Source organism: Oncorhynchus gorbuscha, linkage group LG02, assembly GCF_021184085.1.
Source record: "Oncorhynchus gorbuscha isolate QuinsamMale2020 ecotype Even-year linkage group LG02, OgorEven_v1.0, whole genome shotgun sequence".
In the NCBI taxonomy this organism is placed as follows: Eukaryota; Metazoa; Chordata; class Actinopteri; order Salmoniformes; family Salmonidae; genus Oncorhynchus; species Oncorhynchus gorbuscha.
The window spans coordinates 83,398,159-83,424,773 of record NC_060174.1 but is presented as its reverse complement, the minus strand read 5'-3'; the positions used below and the strand labels follow the sequence as shown (position 1 = coordinate 83,424,773).

General features: G+C 43.0%; 2 protein-coding genes across 3 annotated transcripts; both read right to left on the bottom strand.

The window, feature by feature from the left end:
* Positions 1–1,619: 1,619 nt before the first annotated feature.
* LOC124011248 (GAS2-like protein 2A) lies at positions 1,620–17,056 on the bottom strand. Of its 2 annotated transcripts, XM_046324419.1 has the most exons (6): positions 16,211–17,056; positions 15,332–15,573; positions 11,867–11,974; positions 11,347–11,443; positions 8,569–8,881; positions 1,620–3,612 (listed from the first exon to the last, which is right to left on the bottom strand). In XM_046324419.1, exons 1-6 carry the CDS (start codon positions 16,566–16,568, stop codon positions 1,989–1,991), a joined length of 2,742 nt encoding a protein of 913 aa, XP_046180375.1. In that variant the 5' UTR covers positions 16,569–17,056; the 3' UTR covers positions 1,620–1,988. The 2 variants fall into 2 exon arrangements, with proteins under 2 accessions (XP_046180375.1, XP_046180386.1); XM_046324430.1 differs by lacking the exon at positions 11,867–11,974.
* Positions 17,057–17,404: 348 nt separating this feature from the next.
* On the bottom strand, positions 17,405–23,178 carry LOC124011263 (malate dehydrogenase, mitochondrial-like). Its single transcript, XM_046324465.1, has 9 exons — positions 23,018–23,178; positions 20,068–20,236; positions 19,864–19,947; positions 19,653–19,762; positions 19,150–19,275; positions 18,602–18,679; positions 18,136–18,235; positions 17,873–18,024; positions 17,405–17,697 (listed from the first exon to the last, which is right to left on the bottom strand). The coding sequence occupies exons 1-9, from the start codon at positions 23,081–23,083 to the stop codon at positions 17,566–17,568; spliced, it is 1,017 nt and encodes a 338-aa protein (XP_046180421.1). The 5' UTR covers positions 23,084–23,178; the 3' UTR covers positions 17,405–17,565.
* Positions 23,179–26,615: the final 3,437 nt, after the last annotated feature.

Here is a 26,615-nt window from a genome sequence, read left to right as displayed (position 1 = left end):
TCAGAGGTAGGTCTGTCTGGAACTCTTACATGGTCTATAGTACATAGCCAGAGAAACTCGACAGACTAACAGTCTCAAAGACCATTGCCTTGCATGGTTGCCCTTCACGCCATAGGTCAGATGTACTTTTCCCTCCTCCACTGCTTTAGTCACATACCTGCATAATATCTTACTACTTTCGTGACTTGTGATCATTACACATTCCAATAAAACATTTTATTTTCAGGATTCCCGTTTAATTTCCTGAGGTCTCTCGCTAAAGGCCCTTTCTGATGAGAACCACTAACCTGGCATTGTGAGGGGTCTAATATCAGTATTGTATTCAAAGATATCTACTGGAGGGCCATCTTGAACCTGAGGGCCCAATAAGAAAATACACACTAGTGAATTACTTTAATGCTATAATCAAATCAAATTGTTCAACAAACTTAATAGGTGCTTGTTTTGAGAAATTAAGTTGCTGATAAAACATAATTTAGTTCAAGGCTACCAGATGCTGATCCCTGGTATCTCCCAGTGTGTATTGTTCGTCCCTAGTACAGCTCATCCCAGTGTGTCAGTATCACAGGCCCACAGCCAGTAGAGGTAATTGAAGGAGTCTTTCTAGTAGAGACTGAGGAGGCGAGGAGTGTGACATGTGCAAGCGGATAGGGAACAAGCACAGCTGCTGTAGTGTGACGGGCTGCAGCTCTGACAAGGGCTATTAATAGCTCCAGACTTGATCTTCCAAGCAGCATTTTGCTAGAGGGGTATATAGAAGTCTGCAGGCTACAGCCATAAACTCAAAACACACAAGGTGACTGAGACAGTATCTTAGGCTAAGTAAAGCAATCAAAGGATGCTAAAGTAGCAACCTGCGGAACTGTAAATGAGGGCCACTCCTGAAAAGCAGTCAATAAAAAAATAATGCCTTGAATGTTGATCAAAGAAGCGCTGTCAAAAAAAAAAAAATCTATTCAAAGTTAATCTGTGATTCATCTCACAATCATGAAAGGGAATCTTATTTAAAAAACAAAAAAAACTATCGATCAGCAAATGAGTTTGTGGCTTCAGCCACCACATTGTGTGTGACTGTGTTAATGTCCATTTCAGTTTGTGTTTGCAGCCTTATATAAATACAATGGCTCTGAATTTCAGCCATGCCTCAATAACTGAGTCTGTGGGGGTCGGTGAGGCTATCTGCTTATCTTTTGTGCTCTGATAGAACGGATCCTGGAGTAACAGGCAGCAGCTGTGAGACGCTCGGATGTGTCTGATATTAAAGTCTGAATGCTTCTATTCTCATTGCTCTCCAGCTGCCCGCTGCCTGTGTGTGTGTTGCTCCCTGGTTCCCCATTTAAAAAGAGCATTTGGAAAGGAGCCGAGCGCTGCTCTGAAGCAAAATTGAAGTGGAAATCTGACCTCCCACCAAATAGATTTCCCTTACAAATAAAATCACAGGGAATTGAATACATTCAACTGTCGGAGAGGGAAGAGGAGAATGATGGAGAATGTATATTTTCTATTGGAATAAAGACATATGATTACCATAGCATTGAAGAAAGTTTTGCATTAAAATGATTGTCACACAGTGTAGTGGAGTGCACACAGAATAAGTCAAATTGAACCGAAACTGAGCATTATAGTTGAAAACCTTTATTTGTTGAGGCGAACGCTCCACTGAATGCAGATAATCTTTCACCACTACTTTGTGTAGTCTGATGCATTAATTCAGCTTTAACCAAAAATAAATGTAGTACAGTACATGTACATTACCATCCAAAAAGAGTATTTTTCCTTTGAGTACTGCAATTTGCTATGGAAGCGAAATGTAAGGGGTTAGACTCGGGACTCTGCTCTGGGTCCTCTGCTGTCACCTCTGCTGTCACCGATTGAAGCATTTGCCACTACCTTAGCCTCACTGTGGCTTTGTAGCCATGCTGCCTGTAGCTCTGATACATTTCTGTGGAACCCAGTCTGCCTGCCTGGGGGAGGTGTGTGATGCTCGTCTAGGTGTGTGTCCCCCTTCTGGACCCTCCAGGGTACCCCGCAGGTTGACCATCTTTGTAGGAGATTGGGGTGGGGATTCGCGAGGGCTTCTTACCTGGTCTGTAGTCGTGCCTTGGCCGGAGCTTCAGCTTGTAGATGGAGGGCACACTCTCTGGTTTCTTCAAGGTTCTCTTCTGCCTGAAAGACCCATTCCTTGGTTTCAACAGGCTATCAGGACCTGTTATGGTAGTGGCTCTGGGGTTCACTACAAGTGAATTGGCGTCTGTCACCCTGCGCCTTATGCTAATGCTAACTCCATTCCCAGAGTCCGGTGAGAAAGTAGAATCAGCGGGCAGCTCTTTGGACTTGACACCGGAGCCCATAGAGGACCAGGAGCTGGTTACACAGGCTTTGGCCACTTTGAGGTTTAAGCTGGAGTTCACCACCTCTGTGTTGCTGCAAGTCTCCCGAGCTGTAGGGCTACCAGAGAGTGTTTTCACCCAGCTCTCCACACACACCTTTTCCAGCAGCCTATTCCCTTTGGAGAGCTCAGTGATGACTGCATCAAAGCTGGCCTCAACTGGATGTGTGGCATAAGAGGCTGAGGTATGTGGAGATGGTTCGAACCCAACTAGAACTGAACTGAATCCACCATAATCGTTCTCAGCGATATTCTGAGATGGTTGGTATTGACCGTTTTGCTTGCGTTTTCTGTCATCTGAGTCGACGCTGAGCTGCTGGAGGTTGGACAGGATCTCATGCTCCAGACTCTGGTACAGACTGGCCTCCTGGGCTGGGCTGATGGGGGGCGGGGTAAACAGGTAAGCATTGTCTATCGCTCTGTCTCCTGCCACAAAGACTTTGCCACATAGTTCTGGATGCTCAGGCTCTTCAAGGCTCACCACAGTGCTTTTGTGAGAAGCCTCGTCATTGACAGGAAAGCCAAATGCAGTCTGTCTTGTCAGGCCCTGCATTCTCTCATGGTTGGAGTCGCTGTGTGAAGGGTTGGTTGTGATGTCATAAGGGGTCGGTGTCTTATTTGGATCCCTCAGGTTTCCTCCAATGGGTGTGAAAGGCCTGACTTGGCATTCCCCAGATGATTCTTCCCAGAAGTTTTTGGCTGGACAGAAGGTGCAAATTAAATCGGGGGTCTTTTGAAGAGTATCAATGTTTTCAGGTTGCTGGATAGTGATGGTGGGTTGTCTGGGGCAGACAGGGGTATATCTGGCGGGTGTAGCAGCTCTTACCGCGTTTGGTCCTCCATTCCTCTGGGGGGCAGTACTGGTTGAGGGTTCTGTGCTGTTGCCACCCAACATGGAGCTCTGCCTGAGCTTAGAGGCAAACTGAGACTTAGTCCAGGTTTGAGTAAGCCCGTTTTCTGGGCTGGGCTGGGGCAGGGAGGATTGCTGCCCAGGGGACCTGTGGAAGACCAGGGGGGTTCTAGGCCTCTGAGCCTGGGGCTTAGTCTTGGGCTGAGGTGTGGAGGAGTGTTGAATGTACCGAGGCAGGCTGCTGGTGAAGCGGGGGGCATGGGACGAGCGTGTGGCCTCTCTGCCTGTCCTCATGGAAGAGTTGAGTGCTGAGTCATCATTACGCCCAGACTGGTGGTGCTGGAGAGTGGGTGTGGAAGCACTATGTCGCAGTCTGAAATAGCACAACAAAATCACACTGTCAAGTTTTGATATGCCACTGCGTATCCGATCTCTCCAAGGTGACCTAAATAACTACCATTATTAATTTGTTAATGCAAGTTTACACATGGTAAGTATACAGAATAAAAGTTGTTTCCAGGCTTCTCTAGAATGTAGCCTACCAAATCCACTTCTGCAAACTAAAAACAAAGGCTGCAAAAACAAACAAAAGCTGCTTAAACTAAAAATTATTATTTAAAATAGTTACCTTTATTTCACCAGGCAAGTCAGTTCAGAATTCTTATTTACAATGACGGCAAGAGGCAAAATGCCTCCTGTGGCAACGGAGATTAAACAATGTAAGACAAAACGAACAACAGACAGAAGACACTGGCAACAGCACAAATTAGAACAACAAACAGTGGATGTGTTTGTGTGTGAAGTAAGATGCAGACATCTAGCCTAGAGTTCTGCTTTCACCAACTGTCTCAGTCTTGTTTAGCAATAATATTGCTACACAGGCCCTACACCCAAACAAGGGCACTGCGTTCATCCTCCTCTGGCCTGCTCGCCTCCCTACCACTGAGGAAGTACAGTTCCCGCTCAGCCCAGTCAAAACTGTTCGCTGCTCTGGCCCCCCAATGGTGGAACAAACTCCCTCACGACTCCAGGACAGCGGAGTCAATCACCACCTTCCGGAGACACCTGAAACCCCACCTCTTTAAGGAATACCTAGGATAGGATAAGTAATCTTTCTCACCCCCCCCCTTTAAGATTTAGCTGCACTATTGTAAAGTGACTGTTCCACTGGATGTCATAAGATGAATGCACCAATTTGTAAGTCGCTCTGGATAAGAGCATCTGCTAAATGACTTAAATGTAAATGTAAATATGTAATAATAATAATAATAAGTGTTAAATGCAAAAACTGTCACGTAAAAGGCTGTCAGAACGCACTATACTACATTACATATAAGGCGCTCAGTGACTCCCTGGTAGACAGCAACACTGAAAATGTGATTAGGATTTTAACGAGGCAGCCAATATTATCTTTATTTTGTCATGTTGTAGACCCAGCGATATGACAGATGCAGAACGTAAACAGCACAGAGGGTCAATTTCCACAACAAAGAGTGTTGAAGCATGAGGCTCAACTTCAATATTTTGGTCCCATGGCTCACAAGCTGTAAGAGCTTGAAGAGAACAGGTGCACATGTGCAGATACTGTGTGTGACAGCAAAGTCTTGCATCTCGCTCATCTCAATATCTGCGGTGCTGTTCGTGGCAACGTCGTTTTGCTGAGTCTACCTTTAAGTGGGCCTATATAATGCTATTGTGCTGTTTTCTTTGTGATTTGCTTGAAGTTGAACAGCACAACATCTCTGGATGTATGCTATGGCCAAAAGTGCTATGCATTTTAATTTAAAACTACAGTAAGGTACATAATTGTTACCCAGAAATGATTTGATGAGAAGTTATGCTATGACCAAAAATGCATACACCTAAACTCAGCAAAAAGAAACCTCCTCACTGTCAACTGCGTTAATTGTCAGAAAACTTAACATGTGTAAATATTTGTATGAACATAAGATTCAACAGGACAAACTTAACAAGTTCCACAGACATGTGACTAACAGAAATTTAATGTGTCCCTGAACAAAGGGGGGAGGTCAAAATCAAAATTGACAGTCAGTATCTGGTGTGGCCACCAGCTGCATTAAGTACTGCTGTGCAACTCCTCCTCATAGACTGCACCAGATTTGCCAGTTCTTGCCGTGGTGAGGCGTGACCCCACTCATCCACCAAGGCACCTGCAAGTTCCCGGACATTTCGGGGGGGGAATGGCCCTAGCCCTCACCCTTTGAGCCAACAGGTCCCAGACGTGCTCAATGGGATTGAGATCCGGGCTCTTCGCTGGCCATGGCAGAACACTGACATTCCTGTCTTGCAGGAAATCACGCACAGAACGAGCAATGGCATTGTCATGGTGAGCCTGCAGGAAGGGTACCACATGAGAGAGGAGGATGTCTTCCCTGTAACGCACAGCATTGATTGCCTGCAATGACAACAAGCTCAGTCCGATGATGCTGTGACACACCGCCCCAGACCATGACGGACCTTCCACCTCCAAATTAATCCTGCTCCAGAGTATAGGCCTCAGTGTAACTGTCATTCCTTCAACGATAAACGCGAATCCGACCATCACCCCTGGTGAGACAAACCGTGGCTCGTCAGTGAAGAACACTTGCCAGTCCTGTCTGGTCCAGCGACGGTGGGTTTGTGCCCATAGGCGACGTTGTTGCCGGTGATGTCTGGTGAGGACCTGCCTTACAACAGGCCTACAAGCCCTCAGTCCAGCCTATCTCAGCCTATTGCAGACAGTCTGAGCACTGATGGAGGGATTGTGCGTTCCTGGTGTAACTCGGGCAGTTGTTGCCATCCTGTACCTGTTCTGCAGTTGTGATGTTCGGATGTACCGATCCTGTGCAGGTGTTGTTACATGTGGTCTGCCACTGCGAGGACGATCAGCTGTCCATCCTGTCTCCCTGTAGCAGTGTCTCAGGCATTTCACAGTACGGACATTGCAATTTATTGCCCTGGCCACATCTGCAGTCCTTATGCCTCCTTGCAGCATGCCTAAGGCACATTCACACAGATGATCAGGGACCCTGGGCATCTTTCTTTTGGTGATTTTCAGAGTCAGTCGAAAGGCATCTTTAATTTCCTAAGTTTTCATATCTGTGACCTTAATTGCCTACAGTCTAAGCTGTTCTTGTCTTAACGACCATTCCACAGTTGCATATTCATTAATTGTTTATTGTTCATTGAAACAGTGTTTAAACCCTATACAATGAAGATCTGTGAAGTTGTTTGGATTTTTACGAATTATCTTTGGAAGACATGGTCCTGAAACAGGAACGTTTCTTTTTTTGCTGAGTTTATTTGCTTGCCATGCTATTGTGCAATAGATGAATTAAATGGACAGAAAATGTTGTCATTTTAGAATATATCCTAGCCTGGCGTTTAAGTACCTGGAAACTCATTACAGAATTTGAGAAATCAAAGCAAAGCAGAGCTGCTACATCAAAATCCAAGTCTACAGAGGCTGCAGGACAGTTTCAACCAGTGATAGACAAAGATGACCAAAGACTTTCATGGACAGTCAATGTGGTCATCCTCATATCCTCAAACTAACCTGAATAGAATGTCTGTAAATCTGTCAGTGATTTTACATTCAGTGAATTCTGCAGCATAATGCTGAGACTGAAATATGTTGAATAGACTACTGAAAATGATCTAGAGTATACCATACCGATAATATAAACTGTAGCAAAACCCCCAACTAATAAATCTGTTAATTTGCTCATCGTTTCCAAAAGCAGGCTGCCCACAGATACCTCCTGGTGTAGTGTATGCTAACATATGCATCCCTACAATCATTATCCACATAATTATAACTCCAGTGACTGTTTGTGCTGAAGTAGGCCAGCTACAATGTTAATAATACATTGTGGCGGCATGACAAAGTTGATTCATTTTAACAATCTAACATGTAGTGGGGGACGTTAACAGTGAAATGATCCAACACAATAAAACAGGAATGTAAAACTATGTGCAGCATGGAGGTATTGAGTCACATTATCACAATATAACAGTCATGCATGAGCACTCACGTTTTAGACAATTCCTTTGCAGATTATGTAATTTCACTCTTTGGAAAAAGCTAAAAGCGTAATTTCAATATCGGTTACAAAACACATTTTGCTTGATGCTCAAAAATACAGCCTGTACTGCACTATGTTCAACACCAGTGAAGTGTAGACCAACTCTATTCAATTTATTAATGAACATAATATGCTACCACAACAAATTAAACTTAAAATTTACAGACTGACAACAATTTAAGCCAACATCCTTTTTCTTGAACAAAAGTAGGTTTACGTGGGCAGCCCTTGGATCTGTACTGCAGTGTTTGCTTTGTTAATGCCTTATACACTTATGGGGCTCTCAGATAAGGCCATAAGGTCCTAATGGTAAGAGGGTTCTGCACTCAGTCCTCTAACATAGGTGTTAAGTGCCATTCTAACTCTGACAGAGCAAGGTGACCCATCTACACAGAGTATAAAAAAAACATTAGGAACACCTGCTCTTTCCATGACCGACTGACCCGGTGAACACAGGTGAAATCTATGATCCCTTATTGATGTCACTTGTTAAATCCACTTCAAATCAGTGAAGATGAAGGGGAGGGGACAAGTCCAAGAAGGATTTTTAAGCCTAGAGACAATTGAGACATCGATTATGCATGTGTGTCATTAAGAGGGTGAATGGGCAAGACAAAAGATGTAAGTGCCTTTGAAGGGGTATGGTAGTAGGTGCCAGGCACACAAGTTTGAGTGTCAAGAACTGCAACGCTGATTGATTTTTCACTCTCAACAGTTCCTGTGTGTATCAAGAACAGTCTACCACCCAAAGGACATCCAGCCAACTTGACAACTGTGGGAAGCATTGGGGTCAGCATCCCTGTAGAATGCTTTAGACACCTTGTAGAGTTCATGCCCCAACAAATAGAGGCTGTTCGGAGCACAAAAGTGGGTGCAACTCAATATTAGGAAAGCGTTCGCTGCTGATGCCAGACAACAAGCGAGAGCTTTTCAAAATATTATGTATGCTTTTTGCATCCATCAATGAGCAGGTAATCTAATAATGTAGTTAAATGGCAGTGATCAGCACTAATAACAAGGTCCAGGGGAATCAAGCTATGTTATTAATGATCCTGTTGGGTTCAAACTGTGTTTAAGGTCAGTGTGGCATTCACTGATTTATTATGTACCCTGGTACTGAAAACCACCCATGAATGTGATCTTACAATCAATTTCAACACCCTCAATGTCCATCATTGTCTTTAATAGCATTATCATCAATATTACTACTATTTTCATCAATACCATCACCATTATTCTCTTACCTGTTGGAAAAGGTAGTCTTCATCTCCCTGGAGAACCGGGGGCCTGGGTCAGGAGAGAGGGACGATCTGTTAGGGGAGCAAGAGGCTCTGAGCCCTGTGTCTGGTGATAGGGAACTCCTTGTCCTGGCTGGCCTCAGGCCCCTGGGGGAGTTGGTGGAGGGGGCTTCGGAGGGGGTCCAGAGGACGGGCTGGAAGGGGGTCTGGGCGTGCCGACTCATGATCAGCATGGTTGGACCCTGGCCGTCTGGGCGCCTCGGCAACCTGCCTTTGATCTCGTGGACCGGCGTGCCCGGGCGCTGGGCCAGCTTATGGGCTGAAGAGAGATGAGAGAGGGATGGAAATCAAGAGAAGATAAGAAAACAAAGTCTTCATCTGTCACCAGTGTTACATGGAAGCTGCTAATATCCCAGTAAATCACCAAGGTGAAAATAAAATGTAAGATACAGGATTCAGCAGCACATAATTTGAATGGTAATCGTCATTTAAAGCACTTATTTGCGGCATGGTATCTTGTTAGGAATGAAGCACAATTTATATAACTTGTTTTTTTTCCTCACTATTTTTAGCTGAAGTATTTAACCTCCGATAGATCTTATGAATACCAATTAGGTTTATGGTTGCAATGTCAGTGCCTGTCACAATTCATATTTCTGCATTGGCGTCAACTCTTTCCAATCTCTAAATTTGGGGAATAAAAGACCAGCACTCATCAGCTGAAAGTAGAGGTTAGGCTAATGGCTGCTCCTAATAGAAATGTGTCTATTTATATGACAAAATGACAATCACAGTCCACCGTCCTTCCACTCTGGCCCTCTTGGGGCTTTATTTTACAAGCCTGGTGAGGCAGGAGAGTGAGATTTTACACAGCCCCGGGAAGATGGTAGGGATTGGGGGTATATTGGTTCGCTAATACAGGACTAGTAAAGGCCCAGTGAACTACTTTTGTGTGAGAGAAAGAAAAAAAGTTCAGCACCCTAGGCACCCCTATTTCCTGCGGCTATGATATTACATGCCTTTGGTTAAAAGCCGACCTTGGAGGCCAGCAATGCTTCAGTTACATTAACTACATGACCAACTCATTCCAAAATCATGGGCATTAATAGAGTTGGTCCTCCCTTCGCTGCTATAACAGCATCCCCTCTTCTGGGAAGGTTTTCCACTAGATGTTGGACAATTGCTATGGGGACTTGTTTTCGTTCAGCCACAAGAGCTTTAGTGAGGTTGGGCATGGATGTTGGGCGATTAGGCCTGGATCGCAGTCGGCGATACAATTCATCCCAAAGGTCTTCGATTGAGTTGAGGTCAGGTCTCTGTGCAGGCCAGTCAAGTTCTTCCACACCGATCTCGACAAACCATTTCTGTATGGACCTTGATTTGTGCATGGGGGCATTGTCATGCTGAAACAGTTAAGGGCCTTCCCCAAACTGTTTCCACAAAATTAGAAGCACAGAATTGTCTAGAATGTCATTGCATGATGTAGCATTAAGATTACCCTTGACAGGAACTAAGGGGCCTAGCCCAAAGCATTAAAAACAGCCCTAGACCATTATTCCTCGTCCACCAAACTTTACAGTTGACATTATGCATTTGGGCAGGTAGTGTTCTCCTGGCTTCCGCCAAACCCAGATTAACCCGTCGGACTGCCAGATGGTGAAGCGGGATTCATCACTCCAGAGAACGTGTTTCCACTGCGCCAGAGTCCAATGGCGGTGAGCTTTACACCACTCCAGCCGACGCTTGGCATTGCGCATGTTGATCTTAGTCTTGAGTGCGTGCGGCTGCTCAGCCATGGAAACCCATTTCATTAAGCACCTGCTGAACAGTTCTTGTGCTGACGTAGTTACCAAAGGCAGTTCGGAACTCGGTAGAGTGTGTTGCAACCGAGGACAGACGATTGTTACACACTACGTACTTCAGCAGTCGGCGGTCCCGTTCTGTGAGCTTGTGTGATCAATCACTCTGCGGCTGAGTTGTTGTTGCGCCTAGATGTTTCCACTTCGCGAAAACAGCACTTACAGTTGACCGGGGCAGCTCTAGCAACTGACTTGTTGGAAAGGTTGCATCCTATGACGGTGCCATGTTGAAATTAACTGAGCTCTTCAGTAAGGCCATTCTACTGCCAATGGTCAGCTATGGAGATTGCATGGCTGTGTGCTCAATTTTATACACCTGTCAGCAACTGTGTGGCTGAAATAGCCAGATCCACTAATTTGAAGGGGTGTCCACATAGTTTTGTATATATAGTGCAAGTCTTATTACACCAGCATCTAGTGTGGAGCGGTAATATAATTGACAGAAGCTCGCAGTCATCCATCTATGCTTCCTTTCATTGTCCCCTTTAATGCATGTGCTTGTCAATACACAATAATACACAATGAGCAGCTCAATTGTCCAATCATGACAAGCGCAATGGTTAAGGTGTGGACTGCCACCTAGTGTGCAGCATGCCCTACACTATTGCAATATTGAGAATCGCTTTGAGTAATATTCCAGGTATTCTACTTCATCCTACTGTAATTATATAACACATCCATGTACTCTGATACCTTCTAAACTAAATTGCTCCCTGCGGGGATTAATAAAGTTGAGTTGCATTGTTGTATAGTATTGTGGTTAGAGTTCTCAGGAGCTCACAGGCACCCTGTGTGTCGTGATGAATATTTACAGTCAATTTGCCTGGTGGATGCTCCTGCATTATGTAAGTGATGGTGATTCATGCAGGCTCAGTCGGAAGGGGGGCTAGTGTGTGTGTGTGTGTGGGGGGGTCTGAGAACTCACTGATAGAGGTGCAGCGACAGGGGTCATGCTTGTCCAGATAGTGCTCCAGGGTGTCCCAACCTCCACCCACTCGCACCATCACATGATTACGCAGGATCTGATAAAACATGGACACGCATGCGGGCGCAAACACACAAACCATACCTATGAAAAAGAGCACAACTGCAACATTGTATAATTGGTGGGTTAAGATAGTAAAAGACAAATGATTCACTCACAATAATGACTACATAGCATTAAGCATTTCAAAGAGACCTTCAAGGTTACATATGTCACACCCCACAGATACCGCACCCCACTTTCTGCCACAGTAAAAAAAGCACAAAACAGATCACTCAATTTTTCCACTGAAAGATTTTAAAAACAAAATCTCCATAGAGTGCTGCAGTATATGGGTATATCGGTGATAGATTGTCAGAGATGAGAAGTGATAGGCACAGAATGAGCTCAGCTGTAAAGAGTGAGCAATTGATGAGGATGAGAGAGGGAAGAGTAGAACAGGTGGCGGAGAGAGGCATACCCGAACAAATATGAGTGTGCTGGAGTCCCCCACCCTGTATTTGCCCTCGGACACTTTAAACATGGGAAACTGTGTGGGGCAGGTGCAGCGGCTAATGAGGCACTGGACCTGAGAAAAAAAAACAGGTGAAATCCAAGAGCCAACACTTGAACATGTACAGTTGAAGTCGGAAGTTTACATACACTTAGGTTGGAGTCATAAACTCATTTTTCAACCACTCCACACATTTCTTGTTAACAAACTATAGTTTTGGCAAGTTGGTTAGGACATCTACTTCGTGCATGACAGGTAATTTTTCCAACAATTGTTTACAGACCAATTATTTCACTGTATCACAATTCCAGTGGGTCAGAAGTTTACATACAAAGTGGACTGGTGCCTTTAACTTCTTGGTGACAGGGGGCAGTATTTTCACATTCGGATGAAATGCATGCCCAAAATCAACTGCCTGCTACTCATCCCCAGAAGATAAGATATGCATATTATTACTAGATGTGGATAGAAAACACTGAAGTTTCTAAAACTGTTTGAATCATGTCTGAGTATAACAGAACTTATTTAGCTGGCCAAACCGAGGATAAACAATTCAGATTTTTTTTTTTGACGTCACTCTTTTCAACGGTTTTTCATTGTGAATCCAGATTTCTAAAGGGACCTTCTTGCAGTTCCTATCACTTCAACTGGATGTCACCAGTCTTTAGAAATTGGTTGAGGTTTTTCCTTTGTGTCATGAAAATGTACGGCCATCTTGAACGAGGGCCACTTGAAGTGTACTGTTAGAGGCGCGTGACCAGAAAGCATGCTGCAGTTTTGTTTTCCTCCTGTATTGAACACAGATGATCCAGTCTTCAATTTGATCGATTATTTACGTTAAAAAATACCAAAAGTTGTATTACAAAAGTAGTTTGAAATGTTTTGGCATCGTTTACAGGTAACTTTTGAGATATTTTGTAGTCACGTTGCGCACGTTGGAATCAGTGTTTTTCTGGCTCAAACGCGCCAAATAAATGCATATATATCGACAGAATTAATCGAACAAAAGGACCATTTGTGATGTTTATGGGACATATTGGAGTGCCAACAAAAGTCTTCAAAGGTAAGGCATGAATTATATTTTTATCTCTGCGTTGTGTCGCGCCTGCAGGGTTGAAATATACTTTTCTCTTTGTTTACGGAGGTGCGATCCTCAGATAATGGCATCGTTTGCTTTCACCGAAAAGCCTTTTTGAAATCTGACATGTTGGCTGGATTCACAAGTGTAGCTTTCATTTGGTATCTTACATGTGTGATTTCATGAAAGTTTCATTATTTATAGTCATTTATTTGAATTTGGCGCTCTGCATTTTCACTGGCTTTTGGCCAGGTGGGCAACATAATCCCAGAGAGGTTAAACAGCTTGGAAAATTCCAGAAAATGATGTCATGGCTTTAGAAGCCTCTGATAGGCTAATTGACATCATTTGAGTCAATTGGAGGTGTACCTGTGGATGTATTTCAAGGCCTACCTTAATCCTCAGTGCCTCTGCTTGACATCATGGGAAATCGAAAGAAATCAGCCAAGACCCACCCCAAAATTTGTAGAGTCCTCCACACTGCTGGTTCATCCTTGGGAGCAATTTCCAAACACCTGAAGGTACCACGTTCATCTGTACAAACAATAGTATGCAAGTATAAACACCATGGGACCACGCAGCCGTCATACAGCTCAGGAAGGAGACGCGTTCAGTCTCCTAGAGATGAACGTACTTTGGTGCGAAAAGTGCAAATCAATCCCAAAACAGCAGCAAAGGATCTTGTGAGGATGCTGGAGGAAACAGGTAAAAAAGTATCAATATCCACAGTAAAACAAGTCCTATATCGACACAATCTGAAAGGCCGTTCAGCAAGGTAGATGCCACTGCTCCAAAACCTCCATAAGAAAGCCAGACTATGGTTTGCAACTGCACATCGGGACAAACATCGTACTTTGGAGAAATGTCCTCTGGTCTGATGAAACAAAAATAGAACTGTTTGGCCATAATGACCATCGTTATGTTTGGAGGAGAAAGGGGGATGCTTGCAAGCCAAAGGTCACCATCCCAATCATGAAACACGGGGGTTACAGCATCATGTTGTTGGGGTAGAAAATTTGTGGGTAGACCTGAAAAAGCGTGTGCAAGCAAGGAGGCTGCAAACCTGACTCAGTTACACCAGCTCTGTAATGGGCCAAAATGCACCCAACTTATTGTGGGAAGCTTGTGGAAGGCTACGCAAAACATTTGACCCAAGTTAAATTGAAAGGCAATGCTACCAAATACTAATTGAGTGGATGTAAACTTCTGACCCACTGGGAATGTGATGAAATAAATAAAAGCTTAAATAAATCATTCGCTCTATTATTCTGACATTTCACATTCTTAAAATAAAGTGGTGATCCTAACTGACCTAAGACAGGGAATTTTTACTAGGATTTAAAATGTCAGGAATTGTGAAACTGAGTTTAAATGTATTTGGTTAAGGTGTATGTCAAATTCCGACTTCAACTGTACGTACTCAAAAGTACTGCACATGATGTACTGTATGTTTTTATATGTTGTCTTTATTCTATAGCCAGGGTGACTAATAGTTAAAATCAAGTACAATTCAGTCTCGCGCACACACACACAGTGTTAGACAAAGGCAACAATACTGTGTCTTCTTACACTATCCAGCTATTTATTAAATATGCAATATATCAGTGTGACTATTGAACCCCAGACTACAAATCAGACATATCCCGGCAGCCAAGGGACCCGCTAAGACATTTCCCCTGCTTGTCCGACAACTCACAACTTTGTAACAAAAACAAGCCTTTATCCCTCTTGATACAGGGTTTTATAAGTGAGTTACGACAGCAAAGGGTGGTGGTCCATCCATTGCCAATAGAGTTTTCCCTTTGGCTTAGTTAAGGTCAAATTGAAAAGAGAAGATTCAAGTCAATCCTGTAGCCTATTTTGACATGTACAGCAATTTCCATGGTCTGTTAATCTTTTCCACAAAAATTATATGGTCTAATTAATTTCCTCAGATAACTTCATTAAAATGGAAATAACCCTTATAGCCCAAACTACCATCATTAGGTTTAGCCAACAAGTCTAATATAATTCAGTGTATAAAACCGAGTACTAGTCCTTTCCCCATAGAGGGACCCAGATCAGTAGTTACACCAGACTGGCCACATTGCGGGCAGGAGATCTGATCACTGGTTACTTTGGATGATTTGAGCATTAGTTACAGTAGACTTGATCATTGTAGAGTGGTAATAGTGGTAGATTTGTAATAACTGGTCACTTAAAATAGATTTGATTGCGGATTACAATTACAGATAATATTAGTGACTGTGGGGGATATGTGAAATAGTTGGAATAGTGGATTTGATCACTGATTATAGTGGAAGATCTGCTCATTGGTTCCAATTTGTGAACTGGTTCCAGCGGTGCGGTCTCACCATCTCATCCAGGTTTTGAGTGTTGGAGGTGCGCCGCTGGGGTTTGGTTAGTGGCGGGGTCTTTTCCAGGGGCAACTCCAGCTCCTCTCTGATCTCCTCCTCGATCTCTTGCTCCAACTGGATCAACACGGGGGCGACCATGCCGAAACGAGAGGCCCGCCGGGCTACTTCCAGCAGACACAGCACAAAGTTCTTCTCATTCTTCCGCAGGACTAGGTCGTCTGTCTCAAACATGAGCACATCTGGAGGAGTGGGGAGAAAGATTGAGTGAGACGTCTGAGGATCGAGATGTTAACGTAATACGAGCAGCCTCATGTGACCAACATGACCAGGAAAACCCTGGGCGCTGAGTTTTGTTTCCAGATTAATGTTCTATCCAGGGATGTGATCCTTAGAAAAGGACAGATTTAAAAATTGAGGGAAAGGTTCACGAGACCATGTTCCTATGAAGTATGGATTTAGAGCTTCACCTAGTGGTACATTTCCATATTGCATGCATTCCATCAAACACTGTTGAGCACTTGTCTAGCACACACTGTCCGTTGTAGGCTACTGAATGTGTGCATGCGTTCAGAAATATTTTTTTCTTCAATATTTTGAATACAATAGGCATAAATAATATTGGGATGCTGGTCAATAAGCCATTAATTCAAGAGACTCCATTCATGTCAGTTTGTCACACCTGTTTGCCACTTGACCTGTGGGGCAAGTGGGTGTGGATTTACGGCATATAAAGATTACATTCACAATGGCTTCACCCAGCTAAACTATAATTACGTTCAAGCCTTCTGTAGGATATATACAATTGAAAAATTGTGGCCAGCAAAAGTAGTTGTCAGTCAAAACATAAATTGCCATTATGCAGGAATATTGTCATACCTTTAATATCCATATGCTTTCGACACCAACTGATGAAATTTGAGATGTTGTCCCGGGCCAGGAAAGTTGCAGGTTGGGCCGAATTTACGAACGTGACACCATTCGTTGGCAGCTGGACCTGTCGCACCATCCCGTACTTTTGAATGAACTCTCCCGCCACTCGTGTGACATTATTGGCATGGGAACAGAGGACCGCGCCGGTCTCGAGCGCCTCCAGTATGTTGTTCACGTCAATATCGATCTCGTACAAATCTCTCAACCATTCTGCCAAATCCTCCTTCATCGCATACAGGTACTCTTCGCTAGACTTGAAGGGCTTGATGCTTTGATTTGTGGCATGATGAATCCCGGTGGACATTGTGATCAATATGAAAATTACACTTCAAGCGGAGAAGTCACGACATGAGGCAAAACTATCGTGAAAGTAGTATCGCAAATATAGTATTGCCTCAACCTTCACCTGGTTCCACTTATTTCATGCGGTTTGAACGCGTAGCTAGCTAGTTCAGCTAACGTTTGTGATTTACAGTGTAAAATGCTCGACTATAGTCATTAAATGTTCGAAATAGTCAAAATCAACCTGAAATCTGTCTACACTTAAGTTTCTCTAGCTACCCAGGCTGCCAGTTTGTTTTGTAGTGGCTTCTGTGGTACTCTCCTTGGTTACAAGGTAACGAGCTCATTCCAAACATTCCATTAACCATTTCACGACCAGTCCCCCCCAACAAGTTCAAAATTCCTTCCAAAACTTGTTTAATGTTCTTACTTATTTTGTAGCTGGACGCCACTTGTTACACCAGTAATATATAATCTCGTTAACCCAGAATTAAAGTTAAACATATACATTTAAATGTAAATATTGAGGTGTAGTAACTGAATTACATTGTCAGACACTCAAGGTGATATGCTTGCACATTGGAATTCTTAGTGTACATTTCCACCCTCCCCCACCCCTTCACTATTCAAACGCAAAATGTAAATGGTGTAAAGATTTCTTTATACCTTTGAAAAAAGCCACAAGAATAGTTCTGGGTTGATGGGTAAAGACAAAATACTACTTTACAAATAATTCCATGCATAGTTACATGAGCATACTTTGACAATCTAGATTGCGAACAGCAGTCATGTGAACATCTATGTAAGAGCTACAACTTTGAGAAATCCCTCAAACATACATTGATCCAGTGCAAGATGTAAGGTCAACTGTTTATTGATGGCATTATTAACATTTCTGATCAGTTAACATTTCTGAAAACAGCTATTTTGTCATCAGGCATGATGAAACTTGGATTTGAGAGACCTTGTTGCCATTTAAGTGACTGGACAATATAAATAACCATAGATTCAAACTTTTCTCACTTCATGTTAGCAACAAAATCCTCGCCCTTCTTGATGGAGCCCTTCAGCTCACCAATGGCATCAGCCACCAGATTCTCCTCAAAGGCTGACAGCTTGCCCAGGCCAAGGTTCTTCTCAATTCCATGTTTCTAAAAGGGCACAAAAATATTCCTTCTGGTTATCACTTCAGATTGTCAAAGTAGTGTGTCATTCAAATAGGAACCTGAATTAAGTTCAAGTACAGCATTAATATCAACAATAAGCAGAAGGTGCCATTTCAGTCTCCAACTTATAAACCTGTTTATATGGTGGGGTAGGACTTACCCCGAGGAGGAGAGGTGTGGAGAAGTATTTGCATTCGGTCTCTTCTGACCTTACGTACGCACACTCTACAACGCCATCCTTTCCGTTCATGGCGTCCAGGACGGAGAAGGTGAATCTAGCCCCAGCGTAGGCCATGGACAGCGTAGCAGAGCCTGAACACACGTTGGTTTGCCGGTTAGAGCTCAGAGTGGTTCAAACATTCATTACGTTTAAAGGACAGTTTTCATTGAGAATCAGCCAGTCCGTCGGGTAACACTGCCTACCTGCTCCAGCCTTGGCCTTCACAACCTCAGTGCCAGCATCCTGGATCCTAGCGGTCAGAGCAGACAGCTGGTCGGCTGGGAACTCCACTTTGGGTGTTGCCTGCAAGGTACATAGTTATTCACAGGAAAAGCCTTGTTCATGTTGAACCTTATCCTATTCATTTTCCAACTGAATTTTAAAATGACCATGAATTAGGAATTTCTTAAAGCCACAGACTAACAAATTCTGAATCACAGGCTCCCACTGTATGACAACTCATTCATTGATGTTACAAACACTAGAGGGAGCCATAAAAAAAAAAGTGTTCCAAAAACAGGGGCAGCATATCAGATCAGCTCAAACCCCTAAAAATGGGCAAATGTGTGTCATTGTTGTTAGATTAAGATTTCGTCCTACTGGTGTCATTGCAAGGAAATCGTTCAGGTATTGGATTATTTATTTCTGTGAAAAGGCCCTTATTCTTACCTGTGAGATGAGAGGAATAATGGTCTTTCCTGCATGACCTCCAATCACTGGTACATTGACACGTGCTGGGTCAAGGCCCTGCAATATGAAACACCAAACAGTCAGCCATCTTGCCTATGCAATATTATTGCCTATGCAATAATCAATGAGATGATACTAGCTGGCTAGCATTAACTTAAAGAAAATGTTTTTAAAAATCTACTTTAAAAATGTTATGCAGTTGGATCATGGTGACAACCAAATATTTAAGTAGAGACATTCCTACAACATAAGCCTATTACAATACAAACGTTGTATAGAATGCACCCAAGCACATTTAGAGCCTTGCTCTGAGCAAACTACAAAGTAGGCAAATCCAACTCTAGGTGTGAATGTTTTTGCTTGTCACACAGTGTTTATCTATTCTTCCACAATCATCTGTAAGATACAAATATAAACTTTGTTCCGTTCAGGGTGATACACCCATGAACTTTGAGATCACTGTGTGTCAAAGGTATATAGAGTGAGTATAGGGCACATTAGGAATGTTTGAGGTCCTCAAACCTTACTTTCAGCTCTGCAACAAATGCATTGGCTCTGACGATATCCAATGTGGTGACACCAAACACTCTGTTGGGGTTGTAGACACCATACTTTTTCATCACCTCTGATGTGATGGGAATAGTAGAGTTGACCTATGGATTAAACAAAATTGTCAGCTATTTCAAACCACATGTTACTATCACTGGCATTTACCTTCTGATGTACACTAAACAGCCATTACACAATAAATGGAATATTTAAGCAAATGTGATCTTGTGTCATTTAAGATTGTGGTGACTGAAGCACCAAAACAAATCAGTGACCTAAACAGCACTGGCATGGAAAATAAATTGCCTTTCAAATTAAGCCCATTCCTGAAAGTCAGTGCTACCTTTCTCTTTAGCAACAAAAACATTGCTTTTCTCCAACACCAAGGTATCTGACTGTATAGACGTCTGAGCTGCTCTAGAGTAATGCGAGTCGCCAGGAGCTTGAGTTAATTCTGGAGAAGAGGTAGTGGTGTACTCACAGGGTTGGCGATGATGCAGATCATGGCTTCGGGGCAGTTGCGGGCAACAGCATCAGCCAGAGTGGCCACGATGGTGGCATTAGTGTTGAACAGATCATCACGGGTCATGCCTGGAATAATTTTATTTTTAAATGTAATGTGTGCACATCCAATTGAAAGAAAGCATGATGTTCTTCATTATGAATCCCATTGTCAACTTGGGTAAACTTACCAGGTTTTCTTGGGACACCAGCAGGGATGACAACGACATTGCAGCCTTTCAGTGCAGCGTCCAACTGGTCTGGACCCATGTAACCTAGTGAAGGAATCATCGTAGTTAAATTAGATAAACCAAAGGGACATTTTCACAATAATTCCACTACACAGTATTAAGACTTTAGTAGTGAAGCTGATGAACAGCAGGAAGGTGTCTTACCAGTGACATGGGCCCTGGTCTCGATGTGGCTGAGGTCAGCTGCCACTCCAGGTGTGTGGGCAATGTCAAAGAGAGACAGTTCGCCCACCAGAGGACTGTTCTTCAGGAGCAGTGAGAGAGGCTGGCCAATACCGCCGGAAGCACCCAACACTGCCACCTTGGCATTGTTCTGAGGGGGAGAGGATACAATTTCACTGACTATCTCATAGGGCTGTCCCCGACAACAACAAAAAAATTGGTCCACCGAGAATTTGTTCCCGATTGATTGGTCAACATTTTTAAAACATGTATTTTCCCATATATAGACACACCCTATGTTTGAATAAAATCAACTATATGTAGGCTACTGAGCTTGCCTGATGCTTTAAGCGCTGCAATTAAAAATGAAGACTCAAATGACTAAATAGGGAGCCAGAGATCAATATAGCCTAACCAGAAGAAAAAAACTTATGCCCATCCTCCTCCCGCCGTTATGCTCCTGAAGTGCCAGTAATAGCTATCGGAAACCTTTTTCATTTGGAGTGCCAAGTTATCATACCATTTCTACTGAACTGCGTGCCAGTTAGGATTTTCACATGCACATTTTCATGGAACAGCTTCATTTAATTTATAAAGTGTTCATCTCAAAATCAATGATGTGGTCAATACAAATTCTATCTAAATGATACAAATCTAAAATGACCTATTGTCAATATGGAAAAATAGCCTCCATAAAGCCAAAAAATAAAAACATTGCAGCCTGCAGGTAGAAAATAACCTGATGAAAATAAATATCCTATAAATCACATTGCTACGCATGGCCTGTCTGCAAGGAACTTGAAACATTGTATCAACTTAACTTGGTCTGGCCCAAAGCTCATGCTAGCAAAAGTGCAACAATGTATAAAATATTCTGGGCCCTCAGTTTCCTGCACCAGTGAGCTCCTGAGAAACAAACACAGCTGTAGGCTATTTGTGCAAGTAATAAGTTATCAGGTAGGCCTTTTTCCCCTTTCATGCTGAGTGGTTATCAAAAGGAAGAGTGCTGGAAATACATTGAGGAACTACTTTCATTCTCAATGGATGTAAAAATAAACTTTGTTTACGTGCTGTTTGAGGCAAAGAAAACATTACTTTGAGAAGCTCCACAGTGATGGTGAGTTAAGAAAATCAGAAATTGTATCAGATCTCCAAATGTGCACATTTATAAGCAGGCCAGGTAGCCTAGGCCTATGTGTAATCAGGTGCATGTTTTTACTCAAGATTGACATGAGCGCTCCAAACCAAAGAATATTAATAAATTGACAACTCGTAAATTAAATAAACCAAAACTTTTTTTCTTCTTACAAGTGTAGCCTAGGTTGTGCGCTCCACAAACAATGTGTCCACTCCTACAATGAGAACGGTAAGAATGTAATATTGAATGCATTAACAGAAATTACCGTAACCAAACAAACATTCTAGATTAGAAATGGTAATTAACGGTAAATGTACTACTGGTGATACCCACAGCCTCTAATGGATTAGTACACTCAGACGGGCGTGAATCAGACAGGTGTCTCGTGTGCCATAACATATATTTCATACATTTACCACTGCTTGACTACAAATCTGTCGACCAACAGCATATCGAACAAACAATCGACTAAATGGGGTCAGCCTTAATATCGACGTCATATTGCTGACAATCACAACCAAACATATTTCCTGCGTGTCTGAAGAATTCCAGCACAAACTATTGTAGAATAGATGTGCATCTATTACAAACAAGAAGCTTGAATGAGACGGATTCAATTGTGGTTTTGTAGGATGAGTCTGTTAGACCAAGGTTTATAATTCAAGTTTCATGAAGGACTTAGTTAATCTTTGCACAATCAATCCTTGTAATTTGCTAATATCAAAAAGGGACAAACCTTTCACCTGAAAATTATATTTATTCTTCTAGGCCACAAACCATTCACAGAAAGGGCAAAGGTCAGGACACTATGGATTCAACCTCTTGACTATTCATGGTTGGCCACAAGAAGCCAGGTTTCAGAGTGAGCGATTCAAGGATAATTTTTTAATTTAATCTTCATTAAGCTGTAGAAAGAATGTAAGCCACCATTACACTCAAGTTCACAGAATCGTTCAACAGCTCTGATTATATTAATAAGGTTAAAGTTACTTCTTGATCAATGTTGTGGAATTATACTACTGTATCCTTGCCAATGCCAACCTTCAGGAACATCTTAAACATTGAACAAAACTGTCCAAGGTGTTATCAATCGTGTTAATTGTATCATTGACACACTAAATTCAAACGAGTTTAAATTAAGACAGTTTGTAGTAAAGATGTGATGTTATTGTATTGCACACTATCAGTAGTTTTAGTATATCATGTGTGTTAAATATGGATTACTTAGCAAAAATGTGGATTTGGAAGAGGCTGAGCCAATAATCGTTTTAATAATTCATTAAATTGAATGTGCCATCGGAGGTTGTTCACTAGCATGTCACGAAGGACAAGCTCGAAATAACCGAACAAAACACTGCTCTGTCAATCAAAGAACCTTTACCATAGTATTATTTTTTGTCACTCATAATTGCGCATGCCTTGCCTTTGCCAATCCCAAAAGTAAACCAAGCATGACAAATTGACCTTATAAAGTGCAGTGGAAGCAGCCATCAACAGTTTACAAATCCTTGCTAGTCAGCTACTGCTAGCCAATTAATTAAACTAACGTTACGAGTATAACTAAAGTTGATAACATTGACTCGTTTTAAACTCTAGAGTCTAGACCATTCTGATGTGGCTCAACTAATGCAAAGTATGTGACATTTCAAGTTACACCTAGGTAATGTAGCTAGTTAACTGGCTAAATAATCTGACAAGCTAGCTGGCTGCCATGCTAACTAGCTAGTAACGTTAGCTAGTGAATTTACGCTATTACTAGCTATCTCTTAGCTGACAAATAAATATATTATTTACCTGTGAGGAGGTGGATAAGCTCCTGGTAGCAATGCAAATTGTGGGTCTTGCAATGCGGGAAAACATGTTGGATAGGGAGGGGTTGGCTATTCTTTATACCTGATCCTCTTCACAGTGACTCCAACGTCCTCTACCTCTGTGGCCGGTCGAAACAGACCGTTTGCAAAGGCGACCTATCTTAACTATCAGGGACAGCCTACTTCCTGTACCGTATGCAGTTTGATTGGTTAAAATATTAACATTTCCGGTTATGATTGGGCTAATGGAATATCACTCATGCTTTATGACGTCGGGTCCAAAGTGGTCCTCAATCGCTTTTACTTTCGTGATGCATTGATTGGAATTTATTTTTAGTGTAAAGATGATTAGCTAGTGATTGCAACCAGTGGAATGTAAATCTCTTAAAAATGTTACTTTTAATGTTTTAATGTTGTTGTTTTATACCTTACTTTTTGTCAGAGAGAATCAAACTGCCATGGAATATTGTGAACAAGTACTTATGTTATGTAGCATAATAACTTTATCAGAGTCCTGATCCTATGATCCTGCAGTGCAGAGGTGAGTACGATACTCCATGCGCCACAAAAGCCCGGGCCTTAGACGGAGGCAGGTAGAACAACCACATACGCCACGTTACAGTATTCAATAGAAAGATGGCCAGTAAAACCTGAAGGAAGTGAGTTGGCAGTGGGAGGGTTTCTGGCATGAATATCCCATGTGCAACCTGCCATTGTTCCCCTTAGCAAGGCACTTATATATACACTGCTCAAAAAAATAAAGGGAACACTAAACAACACAATGTAACTCCAAGTCAATCACACTTCTGTGAAATCAAACTGTCCACTTAGGAAGCAATACTGATTGACAATAAATGTCACATGCTGTTGTGCAAAAGGAATAGACAACAGGTGGAAATTATAGGCAATTAGCAAGACCCCCAATAAAGGGGTGTCAATTCTCAGTTCCTATGCTTCCTTGCTGATGTTTTGGTCACTTTTGAATGCTGGCGGTGCTTTCACTCTAGTGGTAGCATGAGACGGAGTCTTACAACCCACACAAGTGGCTCAGGTAGTGCAGCTCATCCAGGATGGCACATCAATATGAGCTGTGGCAAGAAGGTTTGCTGTGTCTCTCAGCGTAGTGTCCAGAGCATGGAGGCGCTCCCAGGAGACAGGCCAGTACATCAGGAGACGTGGAGGAGGCCATAGGAGGGCAACAACCCAGCAGCAGGACCGCTACCTCCGCCTTTGTGCAAGGAGGAGCAGGAGGAGCACTGCCAGAGCCCTGCAAAATGACCTCCAGCAGGCCACAAATGTGCATGTGTCTGCTCAAACGGTCAGAAACAGACTCCATGAGGGTGGTGGGGGTTGTGCTTACAGCCCAACACCATGCAGGACGTTTGGCATTTGCCAGAGAACACCAAGATTGGCAAATTCGCCACTGGCGCCCTGTGCTCTTCACAGATGAAAGCAGGTTCACACTGAGCACATGTGATAGACGTGACAGAGTCTGGAGATGCCGTGGAGAACGTTCTGCTGCCTGCAACATCCTCCAGCATGACCGGTTTGGCGGTGGGTCAGTCATGGTGTGGGGTGGCATTTCTTTGGGGGGCCGCACAGCCCTCCATGTGATCGCCAGAGGTAGCCTGACTGCCATTAGGTACCGAGATGAGATCCGCAGACCCCTTGTGAGAATATATGCTGGTGCGGTTGGCCCTGGGTTCCTCCTAATGCAAGACAATGCTAGACCTCATGTGGCTGGAGTGTGTCAGCAGTTCCTGCAAGAGGAAGGCATTGATGCTATGGACTGGCCCGCCCGTTCCCCAGACCTGAATCCAATTGAGCACATCTGGGACATCATGTCTCGCTCCATCCACCAACGCCACGTTGCACCACAGACTGTCCAGGAGTTGGCGGATGCTGTAGTCCAGGTCTGGGAGGAGATCCCTCAGGAGACCATCCGCCACCTCATCAGGAGCATGCCCATGCGTTGTAGGGAGGTAATACAGGCATGTGGAGGCCACACACACTACTGAGCCTCATTTTGACTTGTTTTAAGGACATTACATCAAAGTTGGACCAGCCTGTAGTGTGGTTGTCCACTTTAATTTTGAGTGTGACTCCAAATCCAGACCTCCATGGGTTGATACATTTGATTTCCATTGATTATTTTTGTGTGATTTTGTTGTCAGCACATTCAACAATTTAAAGAAAAAAGTATTTAATAAGAATATTTCATTCATTCAGATCTAGGATGTGTTATTTTCCATTGGTCCTTAAGTGATATTTCCATTCAAAACGAACTCCACCACTGGTCTTGACGAGAAGAAAAAAAGCTGTCAGGGGAGGTTCTCTTCTGCACTGTTCATCCAATCCAAGTACAGAGGTATAACAGAGAGGAAAAGGGAGGCCCAACTCTGCGGAAAATCTGCCTCCCTCCAGCAGGTGGCGTTTTTGTTGTTTCGCCCACAAAGTAAGGAGTTTTCGTATGGAAGGTCAATGAGTGTCGAATTTGGTCAAACAAAAACCAAATGGCTTGATCAAATAGAAGTTTCGTAAAATGATTACGTTTTTACGAGTGTATTGATATAAGTAGGACACGTGACATCCCGGAAACTTTGAGGAAAAACACTATCGGATTTGTCTCGCGATGGCAAAAAAATGTATGGTATGAGGGTAGTAGCACAGCTTCTCTCTCCATTGAATACATAAGGTTGATGTCAAAAACCCTCATCGAATATTCAAAAAAATATTTGAATAATAACATGTTTCCACCAATCCAGAGAAAGGATAGATGGGAACTAAACAGCCTGCCGTGCTGCTTTGTAGACAACAACTCCCATTGTTAGGGCTGAGAGATGTATCCTGTCAGTAGATACATAATCTTTGGGTGTAATACGAACTATAGACTGCCACCAAGACATCCATTGTTTGGTCACAGAGACAGAAGGAGTAACCCAGACACATCACAGGGGCTATAAAGCTGAATCATCCCCTTAGAATGTTTTCTCACCACCAAATATAGTAGTGAGAGGAAGTCCAGTCGCGGGTAGTATGAGAGGATGGAACTAGGTGAAACTGGGCAGACATTTAATCTCAATATATTTGGTTTCATGGTTGCTTCCATCTTTCTTACTGGGATTACGCTTCCTGCGCACTAGGCCAGACACCAGTATAGCGTGAACATGCCCCGGGAACTCTGTCAGAGTACAGTGGACAGCTAAACAAGCCAACTGGCACACCCTGGCTAGCTGGGGTCATGACCTCAGAGCAGAAATATAAAATGTTTATCTTCAGCTGTCCACTGAATAATTCAATGGCTGTTTTGTGCACAATAATGATGACTGAAGTGTATTTTTAGTAATTTTCTAATTTGTCTTCTCTATGGAGCAATCAATGGGAATTGTCTTTCTTGCTCGTGATTTGGTTAAACTGCAGTACCGAAGCAATACTGTAGGTGCAGTCAAACTCTTGGCAGGAGATCGAGAGTAGCCTTGCATGGATTTGATTATACTGCGCTGCGGGGGACCGGGCTGTGACGTGAAAGGGCAAAAGTGGTGAGGGAGGTAATCCTTCTGAAATCGAACAGTAATCTGTGC

Bases quoted from the DNA above. Each gene is read 5' to 3' on its own strand.
- LOC124011248 (XM_046324419.1), bottom strand. From the start codon at position 16,568: ATGTCCACCGGGATTCATCATGCCACAAATCAAAGCATCAAGCCCTTC. The intron at 15,574-16,210 runs GTATGACAATAT...CCACTCCTCCAG, and splicing joins AAAGCATATGGATATTAAAG to ATGTGCTCATGTTTGAGACA. The intron at 11,975-15,331 runs GTGAGACCGCAC...TTTTTTTCTCAG, and splicing joins CTCAAAACCTGGATGAGATG to GTCCAGTGCCTCATTAGCCG.
- LOC124011263 (XM_046324465.1), bottom strand. From the start codon at position 23,083: ATGTTTTCCCGCATTGCAAGACCCACAATTTGCATTGCTACCAGGAGC. The intron at 19,948-20,067 runs GTAAGACACCTT...TTCCTTCACTAG, and splicing joins GACCAGGGCCCATGTCACTG to GTTACATGGGTCCAGACCAG. The intron at 17,698-17,872 runs GTAAGTCCTACC...GTGCCCTTTTAG, and splicing joins CCACACCTCTCCTCCTCGGG to AAACATGGAATTGAGAAGAA.